The 17819-nt window shown below is 44.0% G+C and overlaps 2 protein-coding genes across 2 annotated transcripts; one reads left to right on the top strand and one right to left on the bottom strand.

Moving 5' to 3' along the window:
• Positions 1–641: 641 nt before the first annotated feature.
• Positions 642–2380, top strand: ACRALDRAFT_1080807 (uncharacterized protein). Its single transcript, XM_071019075.1, has 4 exons — positions 642–1029; positions 1108–1386; positions 1456–1506; positions 1578–2380. Exons 1-4 carry the CDS (start codon positions 787–789, stop codon positions 2286–2288), a joined length of 1284 nt encoding a protein of 427 aa, XP_070875657.1. The 5' UTR covers positions 642–786; the 3' UTR covers positions 2289–2380.
• Positions 2381–3655: 1275 nt separating this feature from the next.
• On the bottom strand, positions 3656–7539 carry ACRALDRAFT_1069410 (uncharacterized protein; the record flags this gene model as incomplete). The annotated part of the gene is made up of 16 exons (XM_071017668.1): positions 3656–3695; positions 3756–3966; positions 4109–4131; positions 4265–4358; positions 4412–4431; positions 4528–4747; positions 4806–4927; positions 5261–5273; positions 5399–5422; positions 5854–5903; positions 5994–6024; positions 6147–6177; positions 6474–6509; positions 6618–6641; positions 6810–6863; positions 7507–7539. 16 exons carry the CDS (start codon positions 7537–7539, stop codon positions 3656–3658), a joined length of 1026 nt encoding a protein of 341 aa, XP_070875656.1.
• Between the last annotated feature and the right edge of the window lie 10280 nt (positions 7540–17819).

Below are 17819 nucleotides of genomic sequence, written 5' to 3'. Positions count from 1 at the left end.
GGTCACCTTTACCCACAGTCCATGGCGATAATGATGATTGATAATACCAGTATAGGCTGCGGGGGGCGGATAATATGCCTGGTTAGAGTTGACAGTCCCGACTTGGTACGGATATGACGACAAACAGCCAGGGAATAACGCAGAGACGGTGAGAAGATGGAGGGATAAGGGCGCTGGGGAAGATTGCGGCTACAACGTATGTGCTGGAGTCTAGGGGTGGGGACACTGGGGCACTGGGGTGGGAGGTTAGAGTGGAGCGAGAGGTTAGTGAGCTGCCAGAAGACGGAATTTACCGCGGATAAGACGACGGAGTAATAGTTCGGTCCCAATGACAGAACCACGAGTTGGAAGCTCTGGTCTGGTTGGTATTCTATTGTATTGTAGGTAAAAGCCAGCTGCATAAAGCAATGACAGTTGCCGGCCAACCCCTGAACAGTGAACCCCCTGAACCCCCTCCCCCGACCCGGGCCTAGGGAACAGTGAAAGCGATATGGGGACTGACTTGGCTGACCGATGTTTTTACGGATTTGCAGGAAGCAAGGGATGCGCCGGCGCGGGGTTGACAGGGACTCAACGTCGTAGTCAAGCAAGACGGGGTTGTAAGTGATTTCCCCCCTTCTTATTCCCAGCCAACGGCAATGCCTGGGATGACACGACACGGCGATGGGAGCCGTTGACTTGAATGTCGCATATTTCATCACCGCGCTTCTTTGCACAGTTGACCAGAGTCGAAGATCACGATACTTCCAAACTGCAACAGAGCTCAAGCTGCTCTAGATTCCCAACATGAGCGCCAACGCATCATCCCAGCCTCGCATCCTCGAGCTCGCCTCGACCATCAGCGACTCGGTTGCGAAGCTTCACCAGATTCTCACCGCCGCCGGCCAACCTTCCCCCTCCTTTGACGAGGACGCGCCTCTCGCCATCCCCAAGGAAGGCTCCGATGCGCAGGATGCCATCCTCGACGCCACCTCTGAGCTCTACGACTTGCTTCTCGAGCCCCTTGACCTCCTTTTTCAGAAGAGTGGAGTACGTCCACGGTCCCTCCTTGTCAACCCTTCCCAACAGCCTAAGATGAAGACCGTACGTACTAACCTGGCCACAAAGCACGTCAACAATGTGAGCATGCAAGCCATCAGCCGGCACAACATCGCCAGCATCGTGCCGGCGGGCGGACAAATCTCCTTCGCCGAGATTGCAAAGCAGACGGGTCTCGACGAATCTGCCCTAACGCGCATCCTGCGCCATGCCATGACGATGCGCATTTTCCGCGAGCCGGAGCCCGGCATGGTAGCCCACACGAAGGTGTCCAAGATGCTCGCATTACCCCACGTGAACGACTGGCAGTACACCGGGAGCCATGAGATGTGGCCGGCGGCCGCCAAGGTCCGTTTCTGCATTCGTCTTTTTGATTCGCCCCAGGCCTGACTGGCTGACCCCTTGCGCGTGTGGCAGACAATCGACGCGATGCACAAGTGGCCCAGCTCGGAAGAACCAAATGAGACGGTAATGCAAATCGCCCCTTTATGTCCTTATAACCTGAGGGAGTCTTCCTCTTTCTCACATGTGAAATGCAGGGATACTCTCTCGCCAACAACACCACGGAATCCATCTATGGCGTCCTCTCCGCCGACCCGTCCCGCGCCCTCCGCTTCGCCGGTGCCATGAAGGCCTACTCTCTCGGCTCCGGCCACCACACCTCCTACATTGTAGACCACTACCCGTGGGGGTCACTCCCTCGCACGACAGCGACAGAAACAACCCGAGTAGTCGACATGGGCGGCGGCCGGGGCCACGTCGCCATGGCCCTCGCCAAGCGTTTCGACAACCTCACCTTCCTCATCCAGGACATCCCACAGATAGTCGAGGGCGCCGCAGCCGACGTGCCGGACGAACTCAAGGGACGCATCGAATTTTTGCCGCATGACATCTTCGCCCCGCAGACCGCAGAGGCGGACGTGTACTACCTCCGATGGATCCTGCATAACTGGTCCGACAAGTACTGCCGCGCCATCTTAACGTCGCTGATCCCGGCCCTGAGGAAGGGCGCGCGGGTGGTCGTGCAGGACACGTGCATGCCGGAACCGGGGGCCATTGCGCTCTGGAGGGAGAAGGACCTGAGGGCGGCCGACTTGAATATGGCGGCCGTGTTCAACGCTCGTGAGAGGATGGTTAGTGAGTGGAGAGAGCTCTTTTCCAGCACGGATGCGAGGTTTGTGCTGAACCAGGTCATTGAGCCAAAGGGGTCGGCGTTGGGTATTCTTGAGTTTCTATGGGAGGGATCATGATTTGGTTGTTTCTTAATGTAGTACGTCGATGGTATACCGGTTCACCCTCACGTCCCTCATGTGCATGCGTCTTTAACAGATTACATACGTCGGGTCCGAGTCTGCGTCGTTCGACCGTGCAAATCAAGCCCATGTGCCGGCTGCGCCGCAAGTCGGTAGTAGAATGAGCTTCTGGAAATTTCGGGTGCATGCCAAGCCTAACGGTCGCCCTTGAAATTTAGGATTCGAATGTCGTTTCTCATCAAAACTCGAGTGATGTTCGTGATACTCATCTCATCTCATCCACGCCGATGGTTCGGCTTCTTCCGACCGTGCCCACCTCCCGACTCGATCGTTCAGGGGTTCAGGGGCCACGTCGAGGCACGGGAGGGGTGGGGATAGATAGTGGGTTGGTAATCGTTCCGAAGACAGGGAGGTTCATTTCTCTGGTTCATTTCTTTGGGCATGTCGACAGGTGCAGTATGCGATCACCAAACCCTGGCCAAGGCAGAGAACAACCCAGTATGCAGGAAGGCCGTGACGCACGTGGGTGTAACAATGGCACCCCACGACACCTTTGAGTCTGTATCCAATGACCGACGAGGTATTGGTCCGCCAATTCTTAGGCTCCTCCAAAAATCGGAGAGGAGAGGAGTTGGGTAGTATTTTGAATGGAGAGTGTCAGTGTTAGTTAGATCCGGCGCGGAGCGAATCGGTCTCGCTGCCATATTGGGTCGTAGTCGAGCACACCGCCCTGGGTTATCACTTGGTTCGCCCAGTCAACGGTCTTATCAGTGCATGTGTATTTTTAGAACTCTGGGTGAATCGAATTTGACATATCAAGGTCGACGTGGAGTTTACGGGCGTCAAAGGAGGAGACAGACAGAGGTCTTTCAGAGCGTCTGGGATAGGATGGATGCCTATACGCGCCACGATAATGTTGATCCACTATGGCTTTGCTTTTCCCATAACTGCCGTGTCGAAGCGGGATCGAATAATCGATTCGTTTTCTAGCAGGGATTGAAGGTGCTGCAGTCAGTGCAGTGTAAGATGCTGCATGTCCCAGCTGCCCTCACCAATAAATCCACGAGAATGTTGCATCTGCACACCATCTCTCCGGACTAGCCGGTGCTGGGCAGACAATGCTGCCATCTGCCTGCCCTTTCAGGTGTTGGATTGATACGGGAAGCGGAGTAAGGCAGTCGGCAGTTGCGCAAAAGTAAGCATGCAAGTCAGTAGGGACTGGAAGATATGAAAAAAAAATGGAAAGAAAAAAGGAAGAAATGGAAAAGAAAGTAGAAAGTAATCCTAGTCTCTGGAATGGCCGACGGACTGCCCTGTCTCTTCTCCTACACCCCTCTAGTTCGTCCCTTAATTGCTGCTTCAACTCAATTCTTCCTCGAGTTCGACCGCTCCTCATGCCTTACCCTATAGTGGATATCCATGCAGGAAACAGGTAAAGAGTGCAGTGATTATACGGTAACATACCTACGCTGAGGTCGTTCGGGGTGCCAATATCCGAAATACGACGCCGACTTAAGATACTTGTCCCTCGAAGCGATAAAAAAGCTTCGAGGGAAATTCCAGCGGAGCGATAAGAGCCTAGCGACGAGGTGATTAAGCGACGAGGTGATTAAGCGACGTGGTGATAGCTGCTTAACAGCTAAAGCCCTACTCTTTTTAGATACTCGGAGTATTCCTAGATCCGATAGAATTTATATTATAAAAAAAAAAAGAACTAAGCAATATCGTTTAAATTATTATAGAAAAACTGCTCGTAATCGGTATCTTTATCCGACTCGATCACGACCTGCTATTACTCTTACTGCTATTACTCTTACTACTACTCTTACTGCTACTCTTACTATTACTATTATTATAGCTATTACTACTATTGCTCTGCACGTAGCTTATACTTAGCCTAAACGAGGGCGGCTATTTCCCCCTATATTCTAGCCTTAGCGCTAGCCCGCTGAGTATCCGTTATCCTCTTAAACTGTTCCTTTAACTGCACTAGATCTGGGCTAGCAGATCCGGGTAGGGTATCGGGGTTAGCGGCGGGGGGGACTAGGGCTATTAGAACCCGGTTTTCTAGTATAGTTATTAGATAGCTGTTATAGTAGAGCTATAGGAGATAGACTTACTATTATAAAGGGAATAGTTACTACCTAACGAATTAAAGTGGTAGTTAGCGTAAGCACCTTTCGTGATGCTATAGAGCCCGATGGGCGGTATTATATACTGGGCCTAAAGCCCGAACCTTTTAGCGTAGCGGTTGCAGGGCGCCGTAACCTTGTCCCTAATAAGCTGGACTATAGTAGCCGGGACGTTAGCAGGCTTTTTCGTCGAGAAGGCGCCACGGCTAGCCTTATTAGAGACGAGGTCACGGCGTAAAGGGAGGTCGGTAAGAGCGAGGGCGGCGCCGGTGGCCGGGCGGGAATAATAGGACAGAATATTAGCCTTAATATATTTAAAGGCAGCTAAGGGTGAGTAGTTAGTATTATAGTAAATTAATAGATATTAGGCCTAAACACTTACTTAACGGCTCGGGCTTAAGGGAGGGAGGGGGAGCGGGTAAGGGATCTTTATCGGCGGGAGGGGCGGCGGCGGTATCCTCTTCGGGGGGGGCAAGGGGTATAGCAGCGAGCTTACGCTTTTTACTATTTCCTATATATAGAGTTAGCTATCACGGTAGCTGCTTTCTAGATATTATCTATAATATACTAAGGAGGCTAGTAAGCTCCTCCTTGATAGTATTAGGCACTTTATAAACGTTAAGAGACATAATAACGACGATAATAATAATAACGATGATAGTAGTGATAATAATAGTGATAATAACGGTGGTAGTAAAGCTGTTATTAGTATCGTGATAGCTATAATAGTTAGTGTTTTCTATAGATAAATTAAGTTAAGCTACCTATTATTCCGTGGAAGGTAAGAGCTATAAAGGGCTATTAAGGGAGGACCTGCCTTCTATTATACTATACTACCACGTAAGGACTACTATATATAGTATAATAAAGCCGACTCTATTATTATTATAAAGGCTTAAAGAAAGTAATAATAGCAGAACCCCGAACTAAGGCGTATAGATTTATAAAGAGGCATAGATAAAGCAAGCTAAATACTATAAGGTGATAGCTGTAAAGCAGCTATTACTATATAGTAATATGTTACTAAGCGCGACGCTTAGTATCCTCCTTCCGATCCTTTATAGTCTTAGTCTCTTTACGATACAGTATCTTATAGTCGAACTGCCCCTTAAATAGTAAACCGTTAAGCCTCTTAACACGCGACATAGTAACGTAAATAAGCCCCTATATAAACTTATACTATAATATATCGAGGATAACGTTATTAAGTATTAGGCCCTAGGACTTATAGACCGTGATCGTATAGGCGATAGTAAGAGGAAACTGTGTACGGCTATAGGTTATACTACCCTTCGTGAAGTCGTGGGTAGATTATAAAATCGGAACGACCTAACGTATACTAAACCGTTCTTTAGTAATAAAAGCAGGGCCGGTATAGTTATTAAACTAGCAGAGTATAGTAATAGGGGCAGCTATCCGCTAGTCATTACCTTTAGCCCACGTAATATCCATAACGGTGCTAAGGGCACTATTATAGAGGCTATAGTATATCCAGATATTCTCGGTTAATATTACACGGGCGCCCTTATAGAGCTATAGCTTATTATAAAGGTTACCGGTATCTTCGTACTTGACTTTGTCCGGATACGCAGAATCAGGGCCTATATAAGAAGCCAGTATTAGCTTAATAGGCTCTGTAATACCCTGTATATAAAGGATATTATACTTGTTAACCTATATGCCTGTTAGTTATATCCTGTATATAAAGGATAGTATCACGTACCTAGGCATTTATAAAGTATATACGCAGGGCACTATTAAACGTAGTGACCTTTTTAGTAGATAGTAATGTATATACACGGGTAGTTAGTAGCTGCCACGCCTCGCGAGAGGGCTCGGAATAACGTAGGCCTTTAAGGGCATCACGAAATCCGAGCTAGTTATTACCCTGCTAACGAATAATAACGTTAAGCTTAATAGTCCGGTTAAAAAGCTAGTATAGGGTACGGCTAAGAATCTTATACTTATCACGTAAAGGGTAAGACGTGAAGAGGGGCCTCTCTTAGATAGGCGGTAGTTAGTAGAAGTCGCCTATAAGCAGGATACTTACTCCACCAAAAAGCAGATCGATATTACCGGGCAGAAGCTAATAAAGACGGTTATTAAGCTATCCTAGGAGCCGGATACTAATTATCGACTTCTTATCGATAATAAGATACCGTACACGGGTCTATTACTGCTATAAGCGGCTTACCTTAGCGGTTCCTAGCGGATAGAACTATAACCGAGTAATTAGAAGCCGGAAAAAGGGAATATAGGGTAGATCCGTTAATGCTATTAGCGGGGAGGCTAGTGGGAGCACTAAGCTAAATAGGGTCCGAAAGACCGAACTACGATGCTATGCTATAAAGAGTGCCACGAAGTAGGCGGATAATATACGACTTACCCGTGCCGCCACGTTTATTAATATACAGTAATAGCTAGGGGGGTTCCCGGCCTTCTAATAATATACTATAGTACGCTATAATAATATTATAGATCTGCCTCTGCTTCGTATTCAGGGTACTAATATCTTCGTCGGATAGTATATCGGGCTAGGTGGATAGATCAGAAATACCCTGGAGGCGTGTCTATAAGTGGGTAGCCCGCTTGTTAGTCTAGAAGTCACCGGTTATTTCGGGGTATCGTCCGATATAGCTATCCTACTAATACGCTAGATTAACCTCCCGATTACCTAGGAGCTCTAGGTTATCTGTTTTAAGCTGCCGGTAAGGTATCTCGGCCGCTATATTATACCACGCCTCGTAAACTATCCACTCTTCCACCTCTTTATCCTTAAACTCGTTATAAGGGGTATCCGGGTCCTTATCAGATCAAGGGAAGTTATAATAATCCGGCTTATAAATACCTTAGTGGATATTAAGGTAGGCGTTATAAGCACTAGCATAAGTATCGTAGACCTCGCCGTTAAAGGCCAGTAGCTATTCCAGGTCCCTAAAAGGGTAGTGCAGTATTAACTTTACACGGTAATACTCCTTATACTCCGGCGACTCCCTATCCTTCCTATACTAAGGGAAGTAGTTAAGAATTCGCTCCTTAGTATAGGGAAACTCACGCTATAGGTTAGGATTCTTAGCGGTTACACTAATACGGGTAGCAAAGTAAAAGAACGGCATGTCCTCCTAGCGTGCCGGATGGTCTTAATACTTCTAAATAATACTGCGATAAGGCGTTACCTCGCCCGCCTTAATACGATATATAAACGCAGGGCGACGATAGTTAATAGGGATAACTACACGTATACTCTTTTATAAAGGAAGGGTAAGTAGCAGATAGTATACCTCTTATATAGGCTAACCTTACTCTGCCACGAGCTTATTTATTAGCTTTACGGTAAACGACTATATAGCGTTCCGGGCACTAATACAGGGAAGGATAGCGGTAGTAATATCCTTATAACTCTATATCTTCTTCTCGGCCTTACTATAGTATTTAGCGATATAATAAATAATAGCCCGAATTAATATATAAGGGGTCCTATCGGTATTTATAAGCTATCCGAGGGCGACGGTAGTATTATAGTGGTTTAGATAGCTATCGTTCCGTACGCCTATATATAGCTAGAAATTAGGGTTTATATCCTTAGTGACCTTAGCTTAATCACTATTTTAGCGAGGGAAGTAAAACCGATAGGATGCCTCCTATCCACCACGAGCCTTCTTACGCAGATAGTATACCGTGCTATATTTATAGCGCTAGACACGATTAAGTATACGCGATAGTGCTAAAAAGTCGGAGGATATAGCCGTTACTATAAGAGGGTTTGCTTTAGCTTATATATCGAATACACGGCCGGGCTTAGGGTTATAAGCGCTAATATAAATGCCCTAAAAGGAAGTAAATAGCTCGCGACTCTTTACGGTTATTATATCTGCCTTAGGAACACTATCTATCTAGTATAGGCCGTGGTAATACGTGCTACTACGGCCCTGCTATTTATAACGATACTAGTAGTCGGTGATATTAAACTTCGGCTTTAAGACGATATCCCGGAATAGCTTAAACCGGCGATAGAAATGCTATATAACGATATAAGGATTATCTCGTATATTACGGCGTGTAAAAGCTATACGCTTAGGCTCGGGTATATTAGTATCGTATCCGGGTATATACTATAGCAGTGCAGAATAGTTAGTATTACTTAATACATTAAAGATATAGCTAGGAAGCAGCTGTCCTTTAAAGCTATGATAGCAAGTAGCTGTCCCTCTGGAGCTATGATAGCAAGCCATTATAGCTTTAAAGGATAGCTGCTTATTATACCTCTAGAGGGGCAGCTAGAAAATAGCTATTATATACCTTATATAAATAGTACTAATGGTAGTCGGCTGTATTAAAGGTTATAAATATCGCGGGCGTGTCCAGGGCTAAAACAATAGACTCGAGATAATAACGCTTTCCGTTCTAAAAAGGGCGCGTTCTATAAAGGGTATTGGTATACCGGACGATAGAGTTAAGTAAGCGCTTTGCCTTAGGCGTATCGGACTTAAAAGCAGCACGTAGCTTATCGGTAGATAGATCCTGACGATTCGTGTAGTAGGAGTAGAATGTGCTCCTTTTACTAACTATAACGCGTATTAACGTATTAAACACTAAAAAACGGAACCGTGGATACCTAGCAAAATAACTATTATGCTACTTTAAGGCTGTAACGAAAGGAAAGTCCGTAGACTTTAGTTAAGGAAAAGATATTATAGAAAAGGCTCGATAGCTTAATACCGTAGAGTAGTCGTAGTATATTCGTTAACTAAGCGCTGACTTCAACTAAGACTTTAACTTGAGGGATTAAACTGATCCCTTAACGTACGCATAGAGATAGGTTCGGATCGGTGGTCCGTGCGCGGCTATCGGTCTGACTATATGCCGATGGGTCTGCGATTATCTTATTACACTGCCCCCCCCCCCTAATAAGTCTGGTCCCGCAGACTTATATTATCGTGATGCCTCTAATTACGCGTTTATCGCGATTAATTATCTCTATCTAGTTCTACGCGAGCCCTTATTAAAACCCCGTAGGGAAAAAGAGTGGCTGCTCCTTTTATTTACCTCTTTAGTATTCTATCGCCGACTATATACCTCGTGATTTATCCGAATATTACTATAGAAACTCCGCGATGCTTATTATTATTGCCTATAGTTATCTAACCTTTCGCGGATAATATGCCTAGCCTTAGGTAACCGTTTAGCGGCGAGTATATAGTTCCTTATATAATTTCCCTTATAGCTCCTACTTTTCGTCCTATAACTATCTTCTATTATTATAATCGCCGACCGTTCGCCGATTATTAGTTTACCTATCTTAATTCTATTACTATTAATAATATTAATATTATCACGCTAACTAATCGCTATTATATTATTAGTTAATTTATAAGTTACTATAGCTCTTCGCGAGCTATAATATAATACCGATAATAGGTAGGAATCGGTTATTAGAGATAAGGCTCCCTGTTTGTTTTATATTTCTTAGCTAGATTTATATATTAGTATTAACTATTTTAATAAGGCCGGCGACGGTATAGGGGCTAGTCGCTATATCGCCTATACCCGGGGTTATTAGTAATATATCGCTATAGGTTCGCCGACTCTTTAGCGTTTTTCTATACTAATTAGTCGTTAGATCCCTAATTTTATACTAGGTGCTACTTAGTTACTATAAAATAATAGTAAGCGTATTTATATAATAGATAATAATTTAACGCTAATAGCCCGGCGTCGCTTTTACAAGCGTATCTCTAAGGCCTATAAATAGTTCCGCGTGGTTATAGACCGTAATAAGAAAAAGCTTACCGCTAAGGATATAAGTTTAATCGCTAACTACTCGGCTACCTATTCTTAACGATTAGTAGTCTTAAATACTAGTTCTAGACGAAATCTTATCCTTACGCTCTATAATAACGGTTAACTTTATACACTATCTTAGTCGTATTAATAACGCTAAAGCGTCGGCGTTATTAGATTAAACCCGCCCGCCTCGCGAGGGTAACCTCCGCGATATTAAGTCGCTTATTTCTTTTATTAAGGACTTAGCGATAAACGGTTACCGCCCGTTTAATTATAAGGATCGCCTTTAAGGCCTTAAGGCGTTTCCGTCTTTAGATAGGCTCGCCGACCTTTTAGTGGCTATTAATAATCCCCGACGCCCTGCTCTAGCTTATTATTTTACTAATCGCTTAGCGGCTACTCGCTATAGTTATACCTCCGTTAATAGTAATAATAATCCTTTTAGCGATAGTTCTGATAAAGCTATTAAACCTATTCCTTATCCCGCTATGGCTTACCCCCGCCGTCCTGCTTATTATCGGGCTTCCGCCGCCTTATCGGCTACTAACGCCCCGGCTCCCCCTAGTAATACCGTGTATACGCTGCTAGCGTTTACCTTATCGGATAAGGATAATATCCTTTATCGGCGTATTCGCACGCCCCGCCATTATGCCCCCGCCGCCTAGCCGGCCCCCGCTAATAACAACGATATCGTAGCCGCCGTTATCGGTAATAAGACCGACTTTTTCGGTTTTAGTAACTAAATTTTTTTTTTTTTTATTCGCTAAGCCACCGCCGGTAATAATCGCCTAAAATAGCGTTAAACTTTATACGGATAGTTTTATGATTTTAGGATTAGTTAAGGCTTAACCCTATTTTATTTAGTTATTATTAAGGAAAAAGGTTATTATAACCTATAATTAAGTTTTTATTTTTATATCCGATAACCCTTTAGCGCCTTATACTATCTTATAGTCGTCCTACTTTTTATATATATGCTTTTTATGCTTCTAGTACCTTTTCCGGATCCCTAGAGCGTTTTCTAGGTGGTCCTCTAGTTCCTAGGTATTATATTCTACCGGCTAGCCTACTTACTTTATAAGATAGAACGTTTTCCCTTATTCTTCTTTATAACTAATAATATTTTTTACCTCCTATTTATCTTACTCCTCCTTTAGGAGCAGGAGATCCTTTACCGATAACTCTACGGCTACTCGGTCTTTTTATAGCTCTAATAAGGATACCGGGAATATATCATGTATCCTTATATACTATGTAAGAAGGCGAACCCTATATACCTACTCGCCGATCCTTTTAGTTACCTATACCCGAATATATCACGGTGCTAGCTTTAACCTTTACCGGAATCGGAAGTTCTTCGTGGATAGTTTAACGACGTCGCCTACCTTATACTACTACAGTTAATAGCGCTTATTATAGTGCCGAGCCTAGTACTCTATAGCACACGCCTAGTATTCGCGGACCTTTCGCCGAACTTCCGCTAGCTTCTTAATATATTCTCGGACGCCCTATACCCGGGTATCGTCCCTAGGTCGAATATATTCTATTATACGTGGATAGTACCCGTATAACGCTTTATACGGCAAGATACTAAGCGAGGAGTGCTCGCTGTTATTATAGGCGAACCCAGCTTCTAATAACTAAATAGGCCACTACGTCATCGTGTTACCGGCGATTATTTATAAGTACTTAATTAGGAACTAATACGTTTATTCCGTTTAACTATCCGTCTACGGGTAGTATACGGTAAATAGTCGCTAAGCGTTCGCCTACTCGTGGCAGAACTCTATCTAAAACTAACTAGTAAATAGCTTATCCCGGTCTATTACTATACCCTCTAGGCTACCGAATCGGCACTTAATTTCCTTATATAATAGCGCCGCTAGCTAGGGTGCTATTAGGTCCTTCTATATAGGAATAAATAGAGCGTATTTCGTGTACCGGTCGATAATTACTAGGATAGCGTTATATATTTACCTATCTGCCCCTTTTATAAACAGCAGACCCGTAATAAAATCTATACTAATCTCTTAGAACGGATATATAGGTAATAGCAGCGTCTATAGCTAACTATACGGCTTATATCGCGGCACCTATACCCCTTAACACGCCGAATATACGGCGATATAATCGCGAACGTCCACCGCTAAGTCCACCTAGTAGAACTTTCTTAAAATTAGCTTAAGCGTTTTATTCGTTTCTATATACCCGGCTCTAGGGTTATTATAGTGCTATTATAGGACCTCCGCCCTTAGGGCGCCCTATATAGGTAATACTAACCGTCCCTTAAATAATAGTATATCCTTATCTCTAAGAGAGTACCCCGCTTTTTTTCCGGTCCCTTAGCGAATATTCTTAATTAAGGATATATAACCCGGGTTAGTAGTCTATAGCCCTTTAACTAGATCTTTTAGTTCCTCGCTAATAGTACGCCGACCTACTATTTCGTTCCTGGCTAGCTCTTAGGCTATAGAATATAGGATATACTAATCCGGTATTATAATAACCCTAGCCTTATTAGCTTTAGGCGTCGGCGATATCTTATCGGCGACCCTTCGCTAGGTAATCGCCCTATACCCTACGTCTTATATTTAGGAGCGGGTAATAGTAATAACGATAACACGCTATATACCGTTAATAGGACGTAGGGGTTATAGCCCTTTTTTATCCTTATATTCTCTTAAGCTAGGTAGGGCCCCCTCCTATAGAGTCTATGCCCGTTTACGTTTACTAGGCCTATATTCGGGTAGCGTTACCCGAGCGGCTTAAACGTATATGATCTTTACCGCGTCACTTATTAGGGTAAGATAGATACTCGCGATCCGTTAGCGAACGCTTATCGGGAGGTCGCTAACTAGTCGTAATCTTTACGATAAGGTAGGAAGCATATTATCGTATAGCGTCTTATCCACTATATAATCCGGCTATCTCGATAGGCCATCTACCGGGTTCGTCTTACCCGGGCGGTATTAAACCTCGAAGTCAAATAACGATAATCGGTATACCTATCTAGTAAGCCTTCCGCGAAGGTCCCGCGCCGGCGCGTTTAGCACGCCCTTAAGCGCCTAATAGTCTATTAGTACCGTGAACGCCTATCCTATACCTTTAAGATAATAGCGCTAATACTCGAGGCTCTCTATTATAGCTAATAGCTCCTACTATCCTATACCCTATCGTTACTCTATTTCGGAAAGCTTCCGCGAGAAGTAAGCGACCGGTTACTATCTAGTCTTATACTTCTAACTTAGGATCCCGGAAATAGCCTTATTTAAGGCGTCCGTCTTAACCCTTATATCTAGCACTAGGTTCTAATACTATAAAATAGTCGCCGACCCGAAGGCGACTTTTAATAATTCGAATACCCGCTTAGCGCTATCCGGGAACTTAAAAGGTCCCTTCTTTTTACCCGCCTAACTGCCTTTTAGTAACGTAGTTAACGGCGCGGTGACTCTAGAGTATCCCTCGATAAACCTCTTATAGAAATTAGTAAAACCGAGGAAAACTTAGATATTATAAAATAACCCGGGCGCCGGCTACTCGGTAACTATATATACACGTTCCGGGTTTATTATAATACCCTCGCGGGTTACTACGAACCCTAGGAAATCTACTCGGTCACAGTAAAATTCGTACTTTAATAGTTTCGCGTATAGCTAGGCCCTATAAAGCTAATCCAAAACCTTCTTTAGGTTCTTCGTGTGCTATTCCTTTAACGTGGAATATATAAGGATATTATCTAGGTAAGCGATATAATATATATCCAGTAAATCGGCGAGCGCTTAGTAAACGTACGCCTAGAAGGTAGCCGGAGTATTTATTAGCCCGAATAGTATAACCGTATACTTATAGTGGCTATACCGCGTTCTAAACGCTATCTTTTAGCGGTCCTCTTTCTTAATCCGGATCCTATAATAGGTATCTTAGATATCTACCTTAGAAAAGTACTTTACCCTAGCAAGCCTATTTAATAGCTCGCCGACTAGGGGCAGGGGGTACCTATTCTTAATCGTTATAGCGTTTAACCCTTAATAATCGATATAGAGTTATAAGCTACCGTCCTTCTTAGGCACGAATAGCACTAGTAAGCCTATAAGGCTTATTAACTATTAGATACGACCGCTCGCTATCCCTTCGGCGATATACTTTTTTAGCTCCTTTAGCTAGGCTCAAGATAAAGGATATAACGGCCCGAACAGCGGTTCCTTCCCGTCTTATAAGTTAATCGTGTATTCGGCGTCCTTTAGTAAGGGTGGCTTTTTTATAGCCTACTCCAAAAACATATCCTAATAGTTAGCGATTTCCGGCGGTAATTCGATAACTAGTCCGTATATCACCTTATCGTTATCTATAAACGGAATAGTTATATCCGGCGTCCCCGGTACGATAATAGTAGCGGTAGTAATATATATAACGTACGCCTTTGCTCGCTTTTTAATAACCTCGCGAGCCTATAGCTCGGGGTCTATAATTAAGATCGGCCCGTAGATAAACGTTTAGCGGGCCGTATTAATTATAATACCTTCCTAACCTATACTATTATTTAAGAGTAGTAATTATCCGGTACCCTTAGGTCGATCTGTATATAGGAAGACCCTTTTTAATAGGCGTGGCCGCCTTTCTATATCTAGTAAATAGAAAGCTAAGCCGTACGCTCCGCGAACCCTCGCCGGGCTACCGTTAAAGCCTTTAATCTCCGGAGTCTTAACCTCTAAGAGCGGTTTTAACCTTAGGCGTTCTACTAACGCCGGGCTAATAATATCTACCTGCGTATAGGTATCTAAATCCACGCTAAACTCGATCTCCTTTCCGTAACGGATTATTATCGCTATAGATCTTATTACCTCGCTAACTATAATCGCTAGCCGGTTATCAGGTATAGGTCCGGCCCCCTTATTACCTACGCCGACTTATTTCCCGATAAATAGAGTTCTCTAACCCGAATATCGTTATCGAGGTTATTATATATAGCGTGCACGTTACTAACACGGGCATAAGCCTTCGCCGCCCTATTATCGGTTATCCGTTATTCCTTATTACTATAGTAGTCCTTAGAATAGTAACCCTTTTTACCGTAGTTATAGTACTTACCCGTAAAGATAAGCGTACTAGGCTACGCTTATAAAGGCTCTAGACCCGAGCCCGATACCTTTTAACCCGTTAAGGGCGCCCCCTTCGAGTCCGTCTTACCTAGCTCGGCGGGCGTACGCCGACTAATCGCCGGGGTGCTTACCCGACTTAAGCGACTATCCGAACGCTAGAAGTTCGATAGGGTCCTTTTATAACCGGTATCTAATTACTTACTACTCGCCTTCTTAATAGGGCTTATATCCTAGAATAGCTACGCCTCTTAAGCTAGCGTTACCGCCTTATCTAATCCGGTTTTCCGCTCCCGTATCTTATCCTTAATATATAGGGGTAGCCGACTAAAATAGTCATAGGCACGCTCTTCGCTTCCGCTCGTCTCCTAGCCTAATAGCCTATATAGGTTATCCTACTATTCGAATAGCTTTATCGGCGTTATATCGCCGGTTATTCGTAGCTTACGAAGTTCCTTACGGTAATAGTACCGTTATATATCCCGGGATAGGTACTCTCGCCAAATAAACGCCGTAAAGTCGTTCTAATTCGGGTTAGTAATCTTCCGGGTATAGTGCCTCTAGGACGTCTAGAAGGTATATTCGAGCTTCGTTAAAGCCTATTCGATCTGCTATAGCACTAGGGCACTAGGTCTAAACTAGTTCCTAGCCTTAATCGCTACTAACTAATCGTTAATTTCTATAACCGTGGATAATTCTCTAATTAGCTTATAATTATATACCGGCGGTTTTTCGTAATCACGCCGGGGCGCCGGTTATTCGGCGAGCTTCTTTATAATTACTCGATTAATCTCGCTTTATTACCAGAGATATTATGAAAATATCGTAATTAACGCCTTTTACGTCGACGTTAAGGGGCCGGCGATAGATCGCCGATCGGCCTATAAACCACTATCTTCGGGACCGAGCGTAACCGGCGTATCCGTTAACCCCTTGTTTTTATCCGACGGTTCCTATTCGGCCACCGTCGTTATTAACCTTAGTACGGCGGGCGGCTACCCGGTATCCGCTTTATTAGCTCCCCCCGGGGGGACGCTTATTCCTTAAGTCCTTCTCGGTGGTATCTTCGGCCTAACTACCTTAAAGGTGTAGAAGTTAAAGAATTATAACGAAAGGAAAGTCCGTAGACTTTAGTTAAGGAAAAGATATTATAGAAAAGGCTCGATAGCTTAATACCGTAGAGTAGTCGCAGTATATTCGTTAACTAAGCGCTGACTTTAACTAAGACTTTAACTTGAGGGATTAAACTGATCCCTTAACGTACGCATAGAGATAGGTTCGGATCGGTGGTCCGTGCGCGGCCATCGGTCCGACTGCATACCGATGGGTCTGCGATTATCTCGTTATAAAGGCGTGCTGGATATAGGAGGCGAAGTTAATTATACGCTGATAAGGGTGGACAAAGTTAGTAGCACTAAAAGAATAAAGAGTCGGGAAAGCTAGCGATAGTAACGGCTAGCTATAGTTAAGGTTAGTAAGAGGCGTTAATCTAAAAGGGGGGGCCTTAATATAATGCTATTACTATTACTAAGGTCGCTATATATTCAGCTCTTAACGAAGGCGTTCTAGATCCGCGTCTTGTGCTAGTAAATTAGGCATGGTAGCCGTATCCACGTTATTATAATTATAGTCAGGATTATTTAGATCGAAGTCCTTGACTAGCTCGTTAACCTCCTATATAGTAAGCTTATCGACCACGCTGCCGTTACTAGGTAAGGAACCGAGGTTAGTAGAATTAATAATAACGTCTTAATAGCCGGGGTGATACTTAATTAAATAGTTAAGCCACTAAGAGATAGCCTGCCGATAAACACGAAACTTATGCCGGAATTAACGCTATAGGCCGGGGTTCTAAGCGAAATTAGTAGGACGTAAGACTATAATCTCGAGGTCCTATAGCAGTAAGGGTAGCTAGGAATAGACCCTGCCGATATCACGTATAAAGTCAATAACGTGGCCCCTATACTGATACTACTACCCGCGAACCTGATATATCTCTATATAGCTATGAACGCGGGTAATTAACATTTCCTCTACGGGGCTAAGCTCGGGTAGATACTATGGCACGTTACTAAAATCAAGCTAGTTATTAGTAGAGTAGAAAAAGACCTCCTGACTATAATCTTTATAGCGGTATACCTAATAGACCGATTCGTTATTAAGCTATATATTAAACCACCTTTACCGATATCGAGAGTAGGTCTTAGGGCGGTCCTGGTCTAGCTATAGATAGAACTTATTAAGCAGTTACTTATTATCTAGGTTTAACGCACTTATATCCAGGTCGCCCTAAAAACGGGGCTTAGGGATATAAAGGTCGCGCTGGTTAATAGTACGGCGACGGGTCGGTCTAGTTAATAAAGACTACGGTGATATCTGCTACGATAATATTTACTACGATAATATCTGCTACGGTAACGTCTACTACGATATCTATTATAACGATATCTGCTACGACTATAGGCCACTCCTAGAGGTATAGGAACCGGAGAAAGGGTTATAGCCGTTATTACTCT

Source organism: Sodiomyces alcalophilus (assembly GCF_042370955.1).
Source record: "Sodiomyces alcalophilus JCM 7366 unplaced genomic scaffold ACRALscaffold_3, whole genome shotgun sequence".
NCBI lineage: Eukaryota > Fungi > Ascomycota > Sordariomycetes > Glomerellales > Plectosphaerellaceae > Sodiomyces > Sodiomyces alcalophilus.
The sequence above is the reverse complement of the archived record's forward strand: the minus strand, read 5'-3'. Positions and strand labels throughout refer to the sequence as shown.

Bases quoted from the DNA above. Each gene is read 5' to 3' on its own strand.
- ACRALDRAFT_1080807 (XM_071019075.1), top strand. From the start codon at position 787: ATGAGCGCCAACGCATCATCCCAGCCTCGCATCCTCGAGCTCGCCTCG. The intron at 1,387-1,455 runs GTCCGTTTCTGC...CGCGTGTGGCAG, and splicing joins TGTGGCCGGCGGCCGCCAAG to ACAATCGACGCGATGCACAA. The intron at 1,507-1,577 runs GTAATGCAAATC...TGTGAAATGCAG, and splicing joins CGGAAGAACCAAATGAGACG to GGATACTCTCTCGCCAACAA.